At 35.8% G+C, this 13,949-nt stretch overlaps 2 protein-coding genes across 2 annotated transcripts; both read right to left on the minus strand.

The window, feature by feature from the left end:
- Positions 1 to 785: 785 nt before the first annotated feature.
- LOC146141268 (putative defense protein 3) lies at positions 786 to 1,860 on the minus strand. The gene is made up of 2 exons (XM_083392863.1): positions 1,680 to 1,860; positions 786 to 1,012 (listed from the first exon to the last, which is right to left on the minus strand). Exons 1-2 carry the CDS (start codon positions 1,858 to 1,860, stop codon positions 786 to 788), a joined length of 408 nt encoding a protein of 135 aa, XP_083248989.1.
- A 2,870-nt stretch (positions 1,861 to 4,730) lies between these two features.
- Positions 4,731 to 9,612, minus strand: LOC146141269 (MAM domain-containing glycosylphosphatidylinositol anchor protein 1-like). Its single transcript, XM_083392864.1, has 5 exons — positions 9,414 to 9,612; positions 8,703 to 8,931; positions 7,186 to 7,355; positions 6,254 to 6,510; positions 4,731 to 4,826 (listed from the first exon to the last, which is right to left on the minus strand). Exons 1-5 carry the CDS (start codon positions 9,610 to 9,612, stop codon positions 4,731 to 4,733), a joined length of 951 nt encoding a protein of 316 aa, XP_083248990.1.
- Between the last annotated feature and the right edge of the window lie 4,337 nt (positions 9,613 to 13,949).

The raw sequence follows: 13,949 nt of genomic DNA on the forward strand, positions 1-13,949 counted from the left end.
GTTGTTGTTGTTGTAGGAGCTATTGTTGTTGTTGTTGTTGTTGTTGTTGTTGTTGTTGTTGTTGTAGGAGCTATTGTTGTTGTTGTTGTTGTTGTAGGAGCCACTGTGGTTGTTGTTGTAGGAGCTATTGTTGTAGTTGTAGGTGGCGGAGGTGGCGGTGGACTTTCTGTTGTAGTAACTGGGGGCGGCGGTGGAGGTGCTTCTGTAGTTGTTGTTGTTGTAGGTTCCATTGTTGTAGCTGTACAGTCAAGAGTTGTAGTGATGCCAGTTTGGAACGTTGTGAAACTTACCACCACTGTAGCCCTGGTAAAACCATGTTAATGTGGTAAATAGATGTTCCTCTTTACAACTTCGACAATTTATCTTTATTTTTGTTTATAAAATGTACATTGGTAATTATTGAGGTTTTAAATTCAAGAGTTTACTGATAACATACAAATTTCGTACAAATCTCTAAAGAAAAAGTTCTTATTTTTGTAATTCTGAAAGTCCTGTTATACATATCTCGTTTTATAATTTTGTTATCATTAAAAAAATGTTTTTCAGGTGTCTCTTGATAATGTAAAGTTGAAGTAAATCGCCATCATCTTGATAAAGACGTTTCGATACGAACTTGTATCATCGCCAGTTAATGTACACAAATACGTATCGAAACGTCTTAATCGAGATGATGTCGATCTACTCGACATTTTAGGCTTTTTTCCTAAGTACAATAAAAATATTCCAATAAACTTCCTATCTGGTTACTTTTGGAATATTTGCAATTTTGTTACGACATTACCAACTCACATCACGGTTAGAGTCCCGCTACAGTCGTCTGGCGCCTGCCACCTAGCCGTCACCGAAGTTCCTTTATCGCCGCCGTTAGAGTGCGTGAGAGCGCTGTCGCTTGAATCGAAGCAATCTATGAGTTTGTAGTTCTCCGGGGGATTCACGAAGTTTCCCATCGCCGTTCCGCTTCGTCGCACTTGAATAAACACCCCGCGAAAGTTCGCAGGCCCAGAAACCGTGACTGGAAAAAAAATGTTGAAAATGGATAAAGGTTTATTCGAAACGTTCATAAAATGACACCTACTCCTGTATGGGTTTTGATATTTGTTCTACGTCTAGCTAAAACCTCCAGTCATTATCTTAAGATTTAATTAAAAGGTTAAAACAAAAAAAATTAACTAATGCTAAAATCAAAAGTAATTACCTTTAAATTTTAATTGACACAACGGTTGAAACACCCTCTAAAACGAGGTCCCTGAATTATCGTACATGGCCCCTTGGGGGTCCGAGAACTAAATGGGTACACGAAGGTCTAATAGAAATGTTAGTGGCTTATTTAAAAAGAGACAAATTTTTCAAAATAAAACTATATAAAAAAAACATTATAGCACTGAATATATTTGAACTCGATTTTAGTTTCACATTTTTTGAACCAAAAACAACAGGTTTTGAATACTTGTTTTGTGACGTCAATTTATTACACGTCAGTTCAAAAAAAACAAAAGAAAATTCATGTCGACCCTGGTTTAAAATATCGAAGTGTGCGCGTTAAAAAAGGGTTTAACCCCCTAGTGTGGGGTATCCAGGTTTGCAACACACTTTTATGAACAAAAAATCAAAAACTAGGGGTAAAACAAAAAGTTCATGGCCCCTGCTCTAAAACTAAGAACACCGCTAAAAAATCTCACCATCAAATAATCCGTTTGAAGCAGGTTCTACTGACACCGTGAAGGCGAGATCTTGCGCCGTAAAGCCGCTTTTCATGTGGCCTATGGGGTTCATCGACCCACATGCACTGATAGGCGCCCCTGTTGACCTTGCGAATGCAACCGCGAGTAACGCACAGAATATGAACAACTTTAACATCATCTTGATGCGAGATTCAACCAATTGACTCTCACTTTATGTTGATGTGTTTAATTTTGAACAAGTTAAATCCTGGAATGTTAATATATCTGTTTGCTTTGTGGCATTGATTTTAGCACTATTAGATTTTTAAAAGCCTTTGACATTCATTCTACGTCTAACTACAACCTCAAGCCATTGACTGTCACAACTCTACGTTCGGGTGTTTAATTTTGAACAAGTTTGTTGCTGAAACCATAAAGCAAAGGTTCTTAAACCGTGCGTTGTTTTAAGTTTATTTTCAAATGCCGTTATAAGCTCTAGTTGCGATTTTCTATACACGGAGCCCTGGATCTATACGATAACGTTACATAAATTAGGTAAAAACTAAATATAGTCGATCTTTTGGTAGATATAGCAAATTAAATTGTTTCGTCGTTATAACTTTCCAAGGGCGTCGCACCTAACTAAATTGTGGTACAAAAGTGTAAGTAGTTTGATAATTAATGTCAAAGCCCAAAAAGTCGCGTAGATCGACATCATGTTAATAAAGACGTTTCGATACCAACTTGTAACATCAGTTAATATGACTGCTTATTCAAACTTTATTTATAAAAGGTGGAACGCAATTCTATCATCCTTTGATTTCAGTCGCATTACCAGATAATGATACAAGTGTCTATCGAAACGTCTTAATCAAGATGATAATTTACATGACATTTTAGGCTTTGAAATTCATTATTAAGCTACATTACAGATCCGTGCATGCTGCATAGTTGTAACTAAAATGTTTAGTTGCAAGAAATTTGAATTCTAAAATAATTTTATAAAGACTCGGCCCCGTCTTATTATTATTTATAACTGCAAACAACCAAACAAGCTTAAATATTAACAAATTTCATACAACTTGGTAAAAAAGCCAACTGCCGTCCAAAACCTTTCCAACGGTTTACAAACCCCAAGTTGACAACCTTTTATTAGGTTCAAAACGCTGCCACTGCTTCAGTTTAACCTCGCTGTACAAATGTCCGCGGGACTGCAGTTGTTATTTTCCGGCGGCGTTTCTTTAAATATCTTGAGGTATGACACAGCACTCGGTTCTACTTCCCAGTAATTACCTCGTTCTTACATGAACCGATCATCGCTCCGGAAACATCATTTAATCTGAGGCATAACGCAATGCAATATCGCCCATAATAACCGCGGTATTATTTCGGGGCAATATTTTTCTCAGTACTATGCTTTTATTGTCACAGTTTACTAAAATAAGCTTGGCTTTTTTTGTGTATCGAGAATTTTTTTTTACATGAGGCCCTATGCCTATACAACAATTTTACAACCCTGTAATTTACTGATTTACGAAAACATAATCTTTTGAACCAGGGAAATGCAGTTTACTGAATTAAACTTTTTTTTTTTTTTTTTTTATATGACGCTAGATAACCTTTAGGTTTTTTTAGCAGCCTGGCTACTTTTTCATTATTATTGAAGAATCAATGACTTGTTCCACTATTTTACATGTCAGTGTTAAGTTATTGTCGGGTTGGACTTTGCAATCTTAACTATTCTTATTTTTCGTAAAACAGTGTATACGTATATATTCACTCGTATACAAATATTTCGCAAAATATTTTGAAGCCCTGTAGTTTACTTACTTATGAAACCATAATTTATATGAACCAGGGAAATGCAATGCGAATGGGCTGTGTAATAATGGCTGTGTTTATTATTTTATCGGTGCGGTTTTAGCTTGCTACTATGCGGCCAATTACCCCACAAGTTTTACAAAAATAAACCTGAAAAAGTGTTTGACACGCTTCCTTGCGCTTAGTGATTTTTTCAACAAAGAATCTTGTCCTCCAATAGAAAACCTAATGCCGACGATATGAGAGATTTAATAGCTTGAAAGAGAATTATTGTTAGTTAGTTGAAATTTTAATATTAATAGTTTTTAGTTTTACATCAACTATTTTTAGGGTCATTTTTACGCCAATAAATACCCCCTTGCCCAAAACTTCTTAATTTGTTTTAAAAAATAATGAAAAAAGCGAAATAACGCAAAATAACCTTAACCTTGGAGCTTAATGGTTGAGGTTGTAGTAAGACGTAATAAGACCATCATAGCCCATAACTCTTTATTGCATTTTCAACATCTGAATGAGTAAAGAGTTATTTTAAAAACGTTCAAAATGATACCTTAACTTTGCGCTGGTAAAATTGCCAAATCGCAATGTCACGGTTCTGAAGTAGTTATGAAGAAAACAGGTAATTTTTGCCGCAAATAGAATGACATCTAGTGTTTAAGGGATTTCTACTCGTGGGTAAGATCTTATCTGCTGATGTATGACGCCGATAAGATTAGCGTTTGGGTTATCTTTATATATCTTCCTCGGAAAGGTTTATTATATTGTGTTTATGATTTTTATACAAAAATAAGAACCACCGAATGGCAGATTCCGTTTATAAGTATACTTCAATGTATTTGTTTGGGATTTAATCCTAATCATATGAACGAAAGAGACGTCAATGTAGGTTAGGGTTGTGATAGTTTTTGCCCGAAATATCGGCTTTCGAAATAAAGTAACAAGTAACGGACATCACTTTAGTGACAACCATATTATTTTGTAGACTGCTATTTTTAATTCTACACAGCTTATGGCCGTTACTTGCTTGTTAAAAAAAATGGTGTTAAAAAATAATATGTTAGAATTACAGCGAATCATAACACCTGATATTTCGCAAGTTAAATTCAACAACTGCTTGTAGAAAATAAATTAAAAGAAAACTTATGTATAAAAAAACGATAGATTTATTAAATAATAGCGCCACAAATGAACACAATACGCAAAACGAACAATTTAATGATTTCATTTAAATTCGACAAATATCTTCGTTCAACCTTGCTCAGGGCAAGCGCCGGGGAATATTGATACGTCATCAATAGCTTGATCCCCCATCCAGTTCCCCCCTCGTCGTGCAACTATGCGGATCTGGAAGGGGAGAAAAACAGGTGTTTTAAATATTGAACACTTATTTAATGCGCTACAAAACTAGTACATGATAAAAGTAGACGAAAAAAACACTTTTGTTTGTGTGGAACTCATTTTTAAATGTAAAAAATGAAATTTTTATTTCCCACAAAAATAAAACCGACTTAAATATGTTTAAATCTGCTGGAGTAGTGCAAAATATGCGGGTCGGAAAGGGGAGAAAAACATATCGCGAGACATATTCAAATTCGGCTTAAACTACTGAAGCAACGCACAAAAAAATTTGGTTGTCACGATTTAAATTCATTTTTTTGTTCGGCTTTAGAACTTGAAACCAAAGAACACAAAAATGGCACATGAACATCGAAAAGGCCTTACTGTGATCAATCTGAACCATTGATCAAAATATGTAAAAACGTATTAATTACGACAAATTTGAGTTGTATATAAGAACTCAACTTAACAACCTCAACAAGTAACTAAAAGGGAGTAATATGACTTCCATCCGATTAAAGTGTATGCATTTATGTTAATTACCTTAATAGAATTGTTAAATTTATGCGTTTGAACTGAATAAATTTTAGCTAATGGTGATAAGCTTTGCTATTTGATCCTAGTATAACCCAGCAATTAAAACGTCACATGTCCTATTGTCTTTGTGGAATGTTCAAACAATGGAACAAACTTCTGCATTGGATTCAATTTTTTTAGTAATTGCCTTAATTTATGTTTTTCATCAATATTTAACAAATCCCGATCCTAGCTCCCCTTTAATTGCGTTCAACCAGTTTAAGTATGATTAGTGGCATTCCTGTCACGTTTTTGACATTTTCCACTAGTCGTTAACACTGTCTCGCCTAACCACGTCAAATTATTGATCCTAAAGTTCCGGTTTGAAACGAGGCAAAGACACGATTGGAAACCTTTAAAGATCAGGTTTAAACTTTTCAACCGAAAATGTTGTTACTTGGAATCAACCTTTCAGCTCATTTCAATTCTTCAAGACTTGAAGCACTCTATTTGCTTTGTAACACTACATTTTTGTGAGGTCAAGTTTTAAACAAAAAGCTCGAATCAAATTTAAATTTTTAATGCAAAAAAACAGTATTTCTCAACCAAAGGGTCGCGCCACAAAATTGTGTGCCCGTTTTGTTGGGTCGCCGACGGCTGTAGTTGAGAAATTGGGTCGCCACGAAAAACGTTGAGAAACGCTGGTTTAAAGCAATCCTGTTATCTTTCAAAAACTAACTGTTAAAAATATTTGTATACAGCGCTAATTTTTTCAATACTGGCCGTTTTTTACTAATTTAAAAAAAAAGTTTAGTAAATAGAATATGACTCATACTTACCCTTAGTAGTTGGGCCCGACTAAAAAGGCAGACAAATACTGGTTTAAACTATATCTCTCTTTGATTTTCACAACTCACCGACAGAAATTCTTCGCTGTCCATCTGCACGTAGTGCTCCCTCCAGCGGTCATCAGGGGTGTACTTCCTCATCACCAGATTGTTCCCGAGGAGCACCAGGAGTTGGTGGAGGACAGGAGGAGAGCCGTAGTGTCTGACGTTGTGCTGATGCAGGAATCTCAAGCACAAACATCCCCTGAGGTCGTTTGAAGTCTCCAGGAAGAAGAAATCACCAGGTTGGGCCGGAGAGCTCGCCTCAACGTACAGGTAGTAGTCGCCTAAAAATATAGTGTTTTTGTTGTGGCTGGTTTGAGTTTTTTTATTTCCATTTTTTTTGTTGTGGCTGGTTTGAGTTTTTTATTTCCATTAAATTGGGTAAAATAGTGGTCGCTTGCGGAAAATTTGTATTTTTTGTTATTAGTGGAATTTTTAAGCAATTTTTTTTTTGTAAAGCTAAATTTCGTTTTCTTTTGTCAACCTTCAGGTAGTAATCGCCTAAAATATGTTTTTGTTGCTGTGGGGGGGGGGGGGGGGGTTTAAATTGGTTTAATACATTAAACTGGGTAAAGTAGCAATCGCCTGCGGGTAGTTCGTTTCTGTGTGTTGTAAGGGGATATATAAAGCAATCTTTTTTATAACTTATTTTTTACAAATCTTGCCTCAAGTTGCAGGTAGTAATCGCTTGCAGAAAATTTGCAACCATTTTTACTGCAATAAATTTAGGGGGGAAATAAATTCATTATTTGCAAGACACATAATAGAATATTTTGCTTTTTAATATTTCAATCATAGCATAAAATTATAAGTTTAGACGAACATATAATCGTTTAAAAAAACGCAGAAGCAACACCGCTAATTTTATGAAAACAATACTTTTATAAGTAAATAATCTCAAATTTTGGATAAATAATGTAAAAAATCTGCAATAATTAATTCTTAAATTTCCCACAAACCTTCAGCCGCTTTATTCGGTCCAGTGAACATAGACGGGGTGGTTCCCCTATTTCGAGACCAACCAGTGCTTACCCAACCGTTAAATTCCTCGCTCTCAAAACTGGTGTTGTACTCTGCAAACAGATTAACATGAGGATCAAAATGAGTCTTTAAGTATTTGTTCACTTTCCTGCGAAGTACAAAGCCAGCAGAAATATAAAGACCTATAACGAAAGGCTAAATGATCTTTAATTAACTGAGCCAATGCAGACTCCAAAGGGCGACGAAAATACGTAAAATATAGTGACATATCTTAAGAAATTACACATTAAATGACTTAGGGAAAAATAGGTTTGACATAATTTGAGGAAGTAATTTATGGTAACCCTATAAGCTTATACGCGCTTGCGTGTTAGGCAGTTATGAATTTTTCGGTTTTTCAACATCTTAATAAATATAAAAATCACTTAAAACTTACTCGGAGGAAGTGAAGTGTAACGGAAATGACGACAGCTTCCGAAATTTATTTCTCGTTTTGGTTCTGTTGTTGTTGTAGGCATTTTTGTTGTTGTAGGCATTTTTGTTGTTGTTGGCATTTTTGTTGTTGTAGGCATTTTTGTTGTTGTTGGCAATTCTGTTGTTGTACGCATTTTTGTTGTTGTAGGCATTTTTGTTGTTGTTGGCATTGCTGTTGTTGTTGGCATTTTTGTTGTTGTCGGAGGCATTGTGGTTGTAGAAATTGTTGTTGTAGACATTGTTGTTGTTGGAATTTCGGTTGTTGTTGTTGGCATTTCTGTTGTTGTTGTTGTAGGCATTGTTGTTGTTTCTGTGGGTGTTTTCACAGTTTGTTCGCATCTTATTCTTTTTACAATTCCGACTTGGAATTCGTGAAATTCAACGACGACTGTTGCTCTAAAAATAAGTATTTCAGATTGGGTGCAAGTGCATTTGGAATAAATATATATATGTATATTAATTACACTTCTAGCAACAAAAAAAACACAAACGAGGTCGCATCGACTTAGGTTAGTTCACAAAAATAAAAGCAAATAAAAAGACCAAAAATCGCTGAAATATTTAAAAAAATTTAAAGAAACCAAAATGCTTCGTACAAATGTTTGAAAATCAAGACGAATTTTACAAAAACTTATCAAAAAAAAAAAAATTACATAATTCTCACCTAATAGCGATTGTTACAAACTTTAGGTTCGTCCATAACAGTAAAAGCCAAAAAAAGAACAAAAGTGGCTCAAAAATTAAAAAAAATGAAAATTTTTAAGGAAGCAGAATTGCTCCGTGAAAAGGTTTAAAAACCAGAACGAATAGTACGAAAAAAAATAACTAAAACTGCATTATTCTCTATTAATTTGCAACCATCGATCATTGCAAACCTCAGGTTCGTCTATAAAACTAAAAGCAAACAAAAAGAACAAAAATCTTTGAAATAATCTAAAATTAAAAAAGGCCCGAACTACTGTGCTAGAATGAATTGTACAAGAACTTTTCGAAATAAACAAAAAACAACAAGATTACCCACCTGATTGTCAAATATCGGTCATTGCACACATCAGGTGCAGTCCATCTCATCGACACAGAGTTGCCCTTAACACCAGGGTTCGCGTGCGAGAGAGCGCTGGACGTTTGGTCCAAACAATCCAACACTCTGTAGTCGGATGAGGGGGCAGAAAATCTCCCCTGCACTGCGTTAGCCCGGTTCCGCACTTGCACGAAAATCCCCTTCAGGAACTTGACCCCTTCCACAGTTACTAAGGAAAATAATATAATGTGAACTTGCAATTTCGCTTCGATGTGTCCTTTATTCGATTAATTGCAAAAAAGTCACAATTAATTGTTTTGAGCCATAAAATTGCCTCTAAAGATCTTTGTAGACATTTGTTTTTAAATTTGTATGGTTGAAACTGATTATAAGAAAGAACGATTTGTATTTCATAATGTCCGCCATTTTTTAGTGGGGAAAAATAGGGAAACAAAAAAAGTAGTTCAATCAAATACAGCAGGCAACGGTGCTATGGTTGTTTCTCGACTCGCTCCTCTCTGAGCCTATGTTGCTCAGTTGGTAGAGCGACGGTCCCGGCTTGACCGGAGGTCGTGAGTTCGAACCTCACTGCAGGTTAGTTGTTTCCTAGTCTGCCCTGCTTGCATCATTGATCGAAAGATTTGGTGAGTCTGCGATGGCTTTCGGTGTACCATTTATAAACGTATTAATAACTTAATGAAATCGACTTACTCTCCATGTCTTCTCCCGGTCCCACCGAATCCTGCCTCGTCTTGATCACAAACCCCAGGTCTTTAGGGACTGCCCCCGCCCGAACGTGACCCAGGGGGGACATGGTGAAGCAAGCCCCCATGGGGGGACCCGAGCTGTACCCCCTCACACCGATGACGTAACAAACAAGCAACATCACAATCGCAAAGTGCCCTTTCATTGTTTGTTATTTTTTTACTTTTTCTAATAATAGCGTTACTAAAAATAAAGAACAATAATAGCGATTAGAACAGACCTAGGCAAGCTACGGCCCCAGGTAATTTACTCTGATCCGCAGCTCACTTTCCATAAAACTATTATAAACAAGAATAAAACTTATCTAGAACTTTTTCTTGTTTAAATTGCACTTACAAGACTTCCTTACCTATTACCAAATTGTCAACACAAGGATTTTCACAGGTTTTATTAAAAAGGAAATAGTCTTTATATAGATCAAGTATCGACTACGATAGGATAATATAATTTTACCATACATAACGATATGATATCGTGTATCGGCTTCGTACCGATATCACCGGGCATCCTTACACGCTACTTGTAATACCTTCACCTCACACAATCTCACATCTTGATTAAATGACATCTTCTAGCCACCTGAGCTCCATTATATACGTCCACCCGACTACATCCGCCGCACGAAGCCAATTATCCACATCACACAACCTTGTTTGTACGAATCCGACACTAAATGTCGTGAAATCAACAGACCTCGTATCCGTCGTGATTGCGTAATTGGGAGTCGGATCGAAAATCCGACGTTTTTGTTGATATTTTTTTGGCTGCTTAAACAGGTTGGGCCTAAAAATGTGACGCCATGATACTAAAAATATACAACGAAGTACAAAATAATGAAAAAAAACTATGGTATTAATTGGTCCACTAATTTGTACTTGTGAGTATTAACTAAACCCCTAAATTAGAACATAGTTTTACAGTTTAATTTTCTCATAATTACTGGAGCAAGGTAATTTTAACTAAGCGAAAATACTTTCAAATGTAACGTCAACCGCCATAATGAAGAAATATAATAAAAATATTAACTTGAACAATATCAGAAAACTCCAGTAACATCTTTTTTCTATAACCAGGGTTGCCACAAAGTCTTTTTATGTCTTTAAATTAATTACGTATTGAATGGTCTTCAGAAAACCTGAGTTTTGTTCCAACAGTCTTTGGATAGTGTTTGAGTTTATTTTATGCGCAGCTTAAGTTGAGTGCTCTCGATACAATCTGTCTTGATGTGTTTTCCGGATTATCTTACGAATTAGACAAATACGGGCATTTACAAAGATTATACTGAGAAAGTCACCCCCTTTAAATCCGCTACACTTTCGCGGTTGAAACTTGAACTTTCTCCAATTCCCGGGATTTCCGTGATCGTGCTATCTACACTTTCGACTACTCGTGTATTTCGCTGATGTGTTGAACGCGATAATTAAGCGCTTAAACCTCGACGAAGAACCGCGCGATTATAAGATCGACACGAGAACTTGTTAATTGCGCGCGCCGTCCACAGTGATCGTTTTCGACCAAACTTTGTGATGTCATAATTGAGGATGCTGTGTGCTGTAAAATAGCGACTCACTCGCGATTTAGCGTTTGATTTTCAAACTTAATTGACACGACGTGCAGTTGATCAATTTTTATCTTTGTCTTCATTGTTACCAATGTAATGATATTCTTTCGCCAAGTTATGTAAACATATTTTATTTATTCTCACAATCTTGGATTAAAATAAATTCAAAGCGTTTTTAGACATAGTCCATTTTGGGCCTTGAATTAATTTCGTACTTATTATATTGATAACCGGCGCCCTTAAAATAATCTAAATTCCCAAGTATAAACAAATTTGCCGGATACTCAAGCATGCTAGAGTTTCAATACAAAAACTTGACTTAAAGTTTCAGTTAGTTTTAAAGCAAGGAACTTTCCCTCTACGGAAGCCTTACATCGTATTTTATCGCTGACCTATATACTGTATACTTTAAACTGATAGCCGATATTTTGGTTTAAAACTATCCCCTCTATCTGACCTAATACGAATTAAATCGTTGCCTTGAAAAAAGGTCATATTAACAAAGATGATAAACGTTTCTAAGTGAAATAAACGAACAGACAAGTAAAATGAGTTAACATAAATCAGTGTGTTTTTTCTGACCAAACCAACTCTCCCCTAAATGCGTTGTGCCGCATACTTCACCAACATTACCGCATAATTATGATCATATCTGCTCCGCTTATTCTGGTATGCTTGAATCGATACTTCAGTCTGGTATCGGGTATCGCTTCGATAATATCGGACCATCTACGTTTCATTGGCGATTCCTTTTCGCCTTCTTAAAATAATATCACAGATCCCATCAAAATTTAATCAAGAAATATTAAAAAAGATTTTAAAGAAAGCATTCTAAGAATTCTAAGACACAAATCTGCGAGTCGTACCTAGATGTTTCATTTAATACATTTATCAGAAAGTAATTTGAAACATGATAAGTTAGAGCAGTGTTTCTCGACACTTTTGTCGGAGACACAAATATCTAGCGTAATTATCATAGCGAAGCTTGGGAGAACCAATTCTCTTCACTGGCCAATTTGTAAGCGACGAACATATGAGCAACCAGAGTTATTAAATTCAAAGTTAATCAATAAAATCCATGTCTTGGTATTTCTTCCACAATTTCTTTAGAATTTGGGATAAATTTTGTCGTATAACACCGAAGCTTTGGCAACCTAATTCTTTTCACCCGACTTTTGGTAGGCGAACAAAAATAAGAAATCGAATTTAATGATTAAAAGCTATATCGTCATAAGCATTCTCGAATTTTGAAAAAATCTCATTAAAACCATACCAAATCAAACAGCCACTTATTCTAGGGTCGCGGCCCATTTGAGAAACACTGGATTAAATCTTACAACTCCCTTACCGACCACAGTTTGTGAATCACTGCAAACTAAATAATTACTCTCAAAACCAGGCCGATCTCGGTCAAGCAAGCGTTCATCTGGAGAAACGCATTTCACCACTTGCAAACCGGCATCGCGATGTCACCATTGTTACTTCTATAATGCCTCTTGTGACGTCAAAGGACCACACCCGCGTTAATCGGATGAAACGAAAATGCAGGTGAAGGTGTTTGATGATGGAGAGGTTGATACATGCTTGTGTGGCTTGTGTAGGGCGGAACTACACGTCGTCAATTACAAGCTGTAAAACGTGTGCTCATTGTGACCGCATAATTAGGGATTGTTCACGTAATAGTAGCGCTACAATGTGAATGTTTGTAATTCGCCCCCGGGCCTTGGTTTAATTTTTGAATGTTTTTTTTATGATCTAGTCTGCTGTTTTGTATAAAGTTTGCAATATTTTCTCGCAGTTGCAACTTGTAGCCTATAGTTTCCTAATCTTAGCGTTTGCTATTTTCAACAACGAATAATACGATTTCCCAACCCTTTTACTAAAAAGCATTTATTTGCAAATGAGTTTCTTCTAGGACGCTGTTGTTCTGCTTTTATTTTGCTTTATCCGACGCTATAGATATCCTATACATCTTCTGATGCCAATTAAAGCATTACTAATAAAGTTAAAAGGTTAGAAAACCTACACAAGAATATTCACCGTATCAAGCTTGTTGTTGATCTCTTATTTGGATCGCATGACTTAATTGTCGATATTACTTTGTATCAAATAGCCACCGTTACCACTCTAGTATCGGACGAGTACCGATACTACAACTTGGTATCGAGTATCGGCTCCGATCCGATATTATCGGACATGCCTAATCGACCCGGTTATCCCAAGCTACTTTTACATACGCCAACAAATTACAATGAACGCTGCAAGCAACCCTTTCTCATAAAAAGAGTTTAAAAAGATCTGACAAAATTTCCGCTTATTCAGACCGTTTTACCGTGTTTTAAACTATTTTTCTAACAACCTTTTTCAATAAAATTAATGCTGGATTAAATCGAAATTTTGTTATTCAAAAACGTTTCGGCAATACTTCACGCCATCATCAGTGTAAGCAGATCTTGCCGAAACGTTTGTAAACGGCGAAAATGTCGATTTTATCAAACATTATGTCTTTAAAAGTTTTATTGAAATTACTAAAGAAACCCCTGCATTGTGTTCCAAAGTGTTTCTTTTTAAGTCTACATAATTTAAATCTATAAAACTCGCTCTTAACATCATTTTTCTTTCCTTACTAAATCTACAGAACTAAGCCTGCACGTTAGATAGAACTCGCTCTAAATGAACTTTGCTCACCAATGGAAACTAAGATTGCACGTTTACGACCACAATTTACACAAGAATTCGCGCCTCACCTATTTAAATACTTGGATAAACCCCGCATTACACGATATTGAAGTATTAATGCTAATCTCACTTAGGCGGATTAACATATCGAGGAAACGTTCTGACCTAGATATTAGACTTTTAGTTCAAATTTTGCGAACATACTTTCCTTTCATACGGTTTTGAAACAAATATTTTTAGTT

Source organism: Ascidiella aspersa, chromosome 6 (genome assembly GCF_963924565.1).
Source record: "Ascidiella aspersa chromosome 6, kaAscAspe10.2, whole genome shotgun sequence".
NCBI lineage: Eukaryota > Metazoa > Chordata > Ascidiacea > Phlebobranchia > Ascidiidae > Ascidiella > Ascidiella aspersa.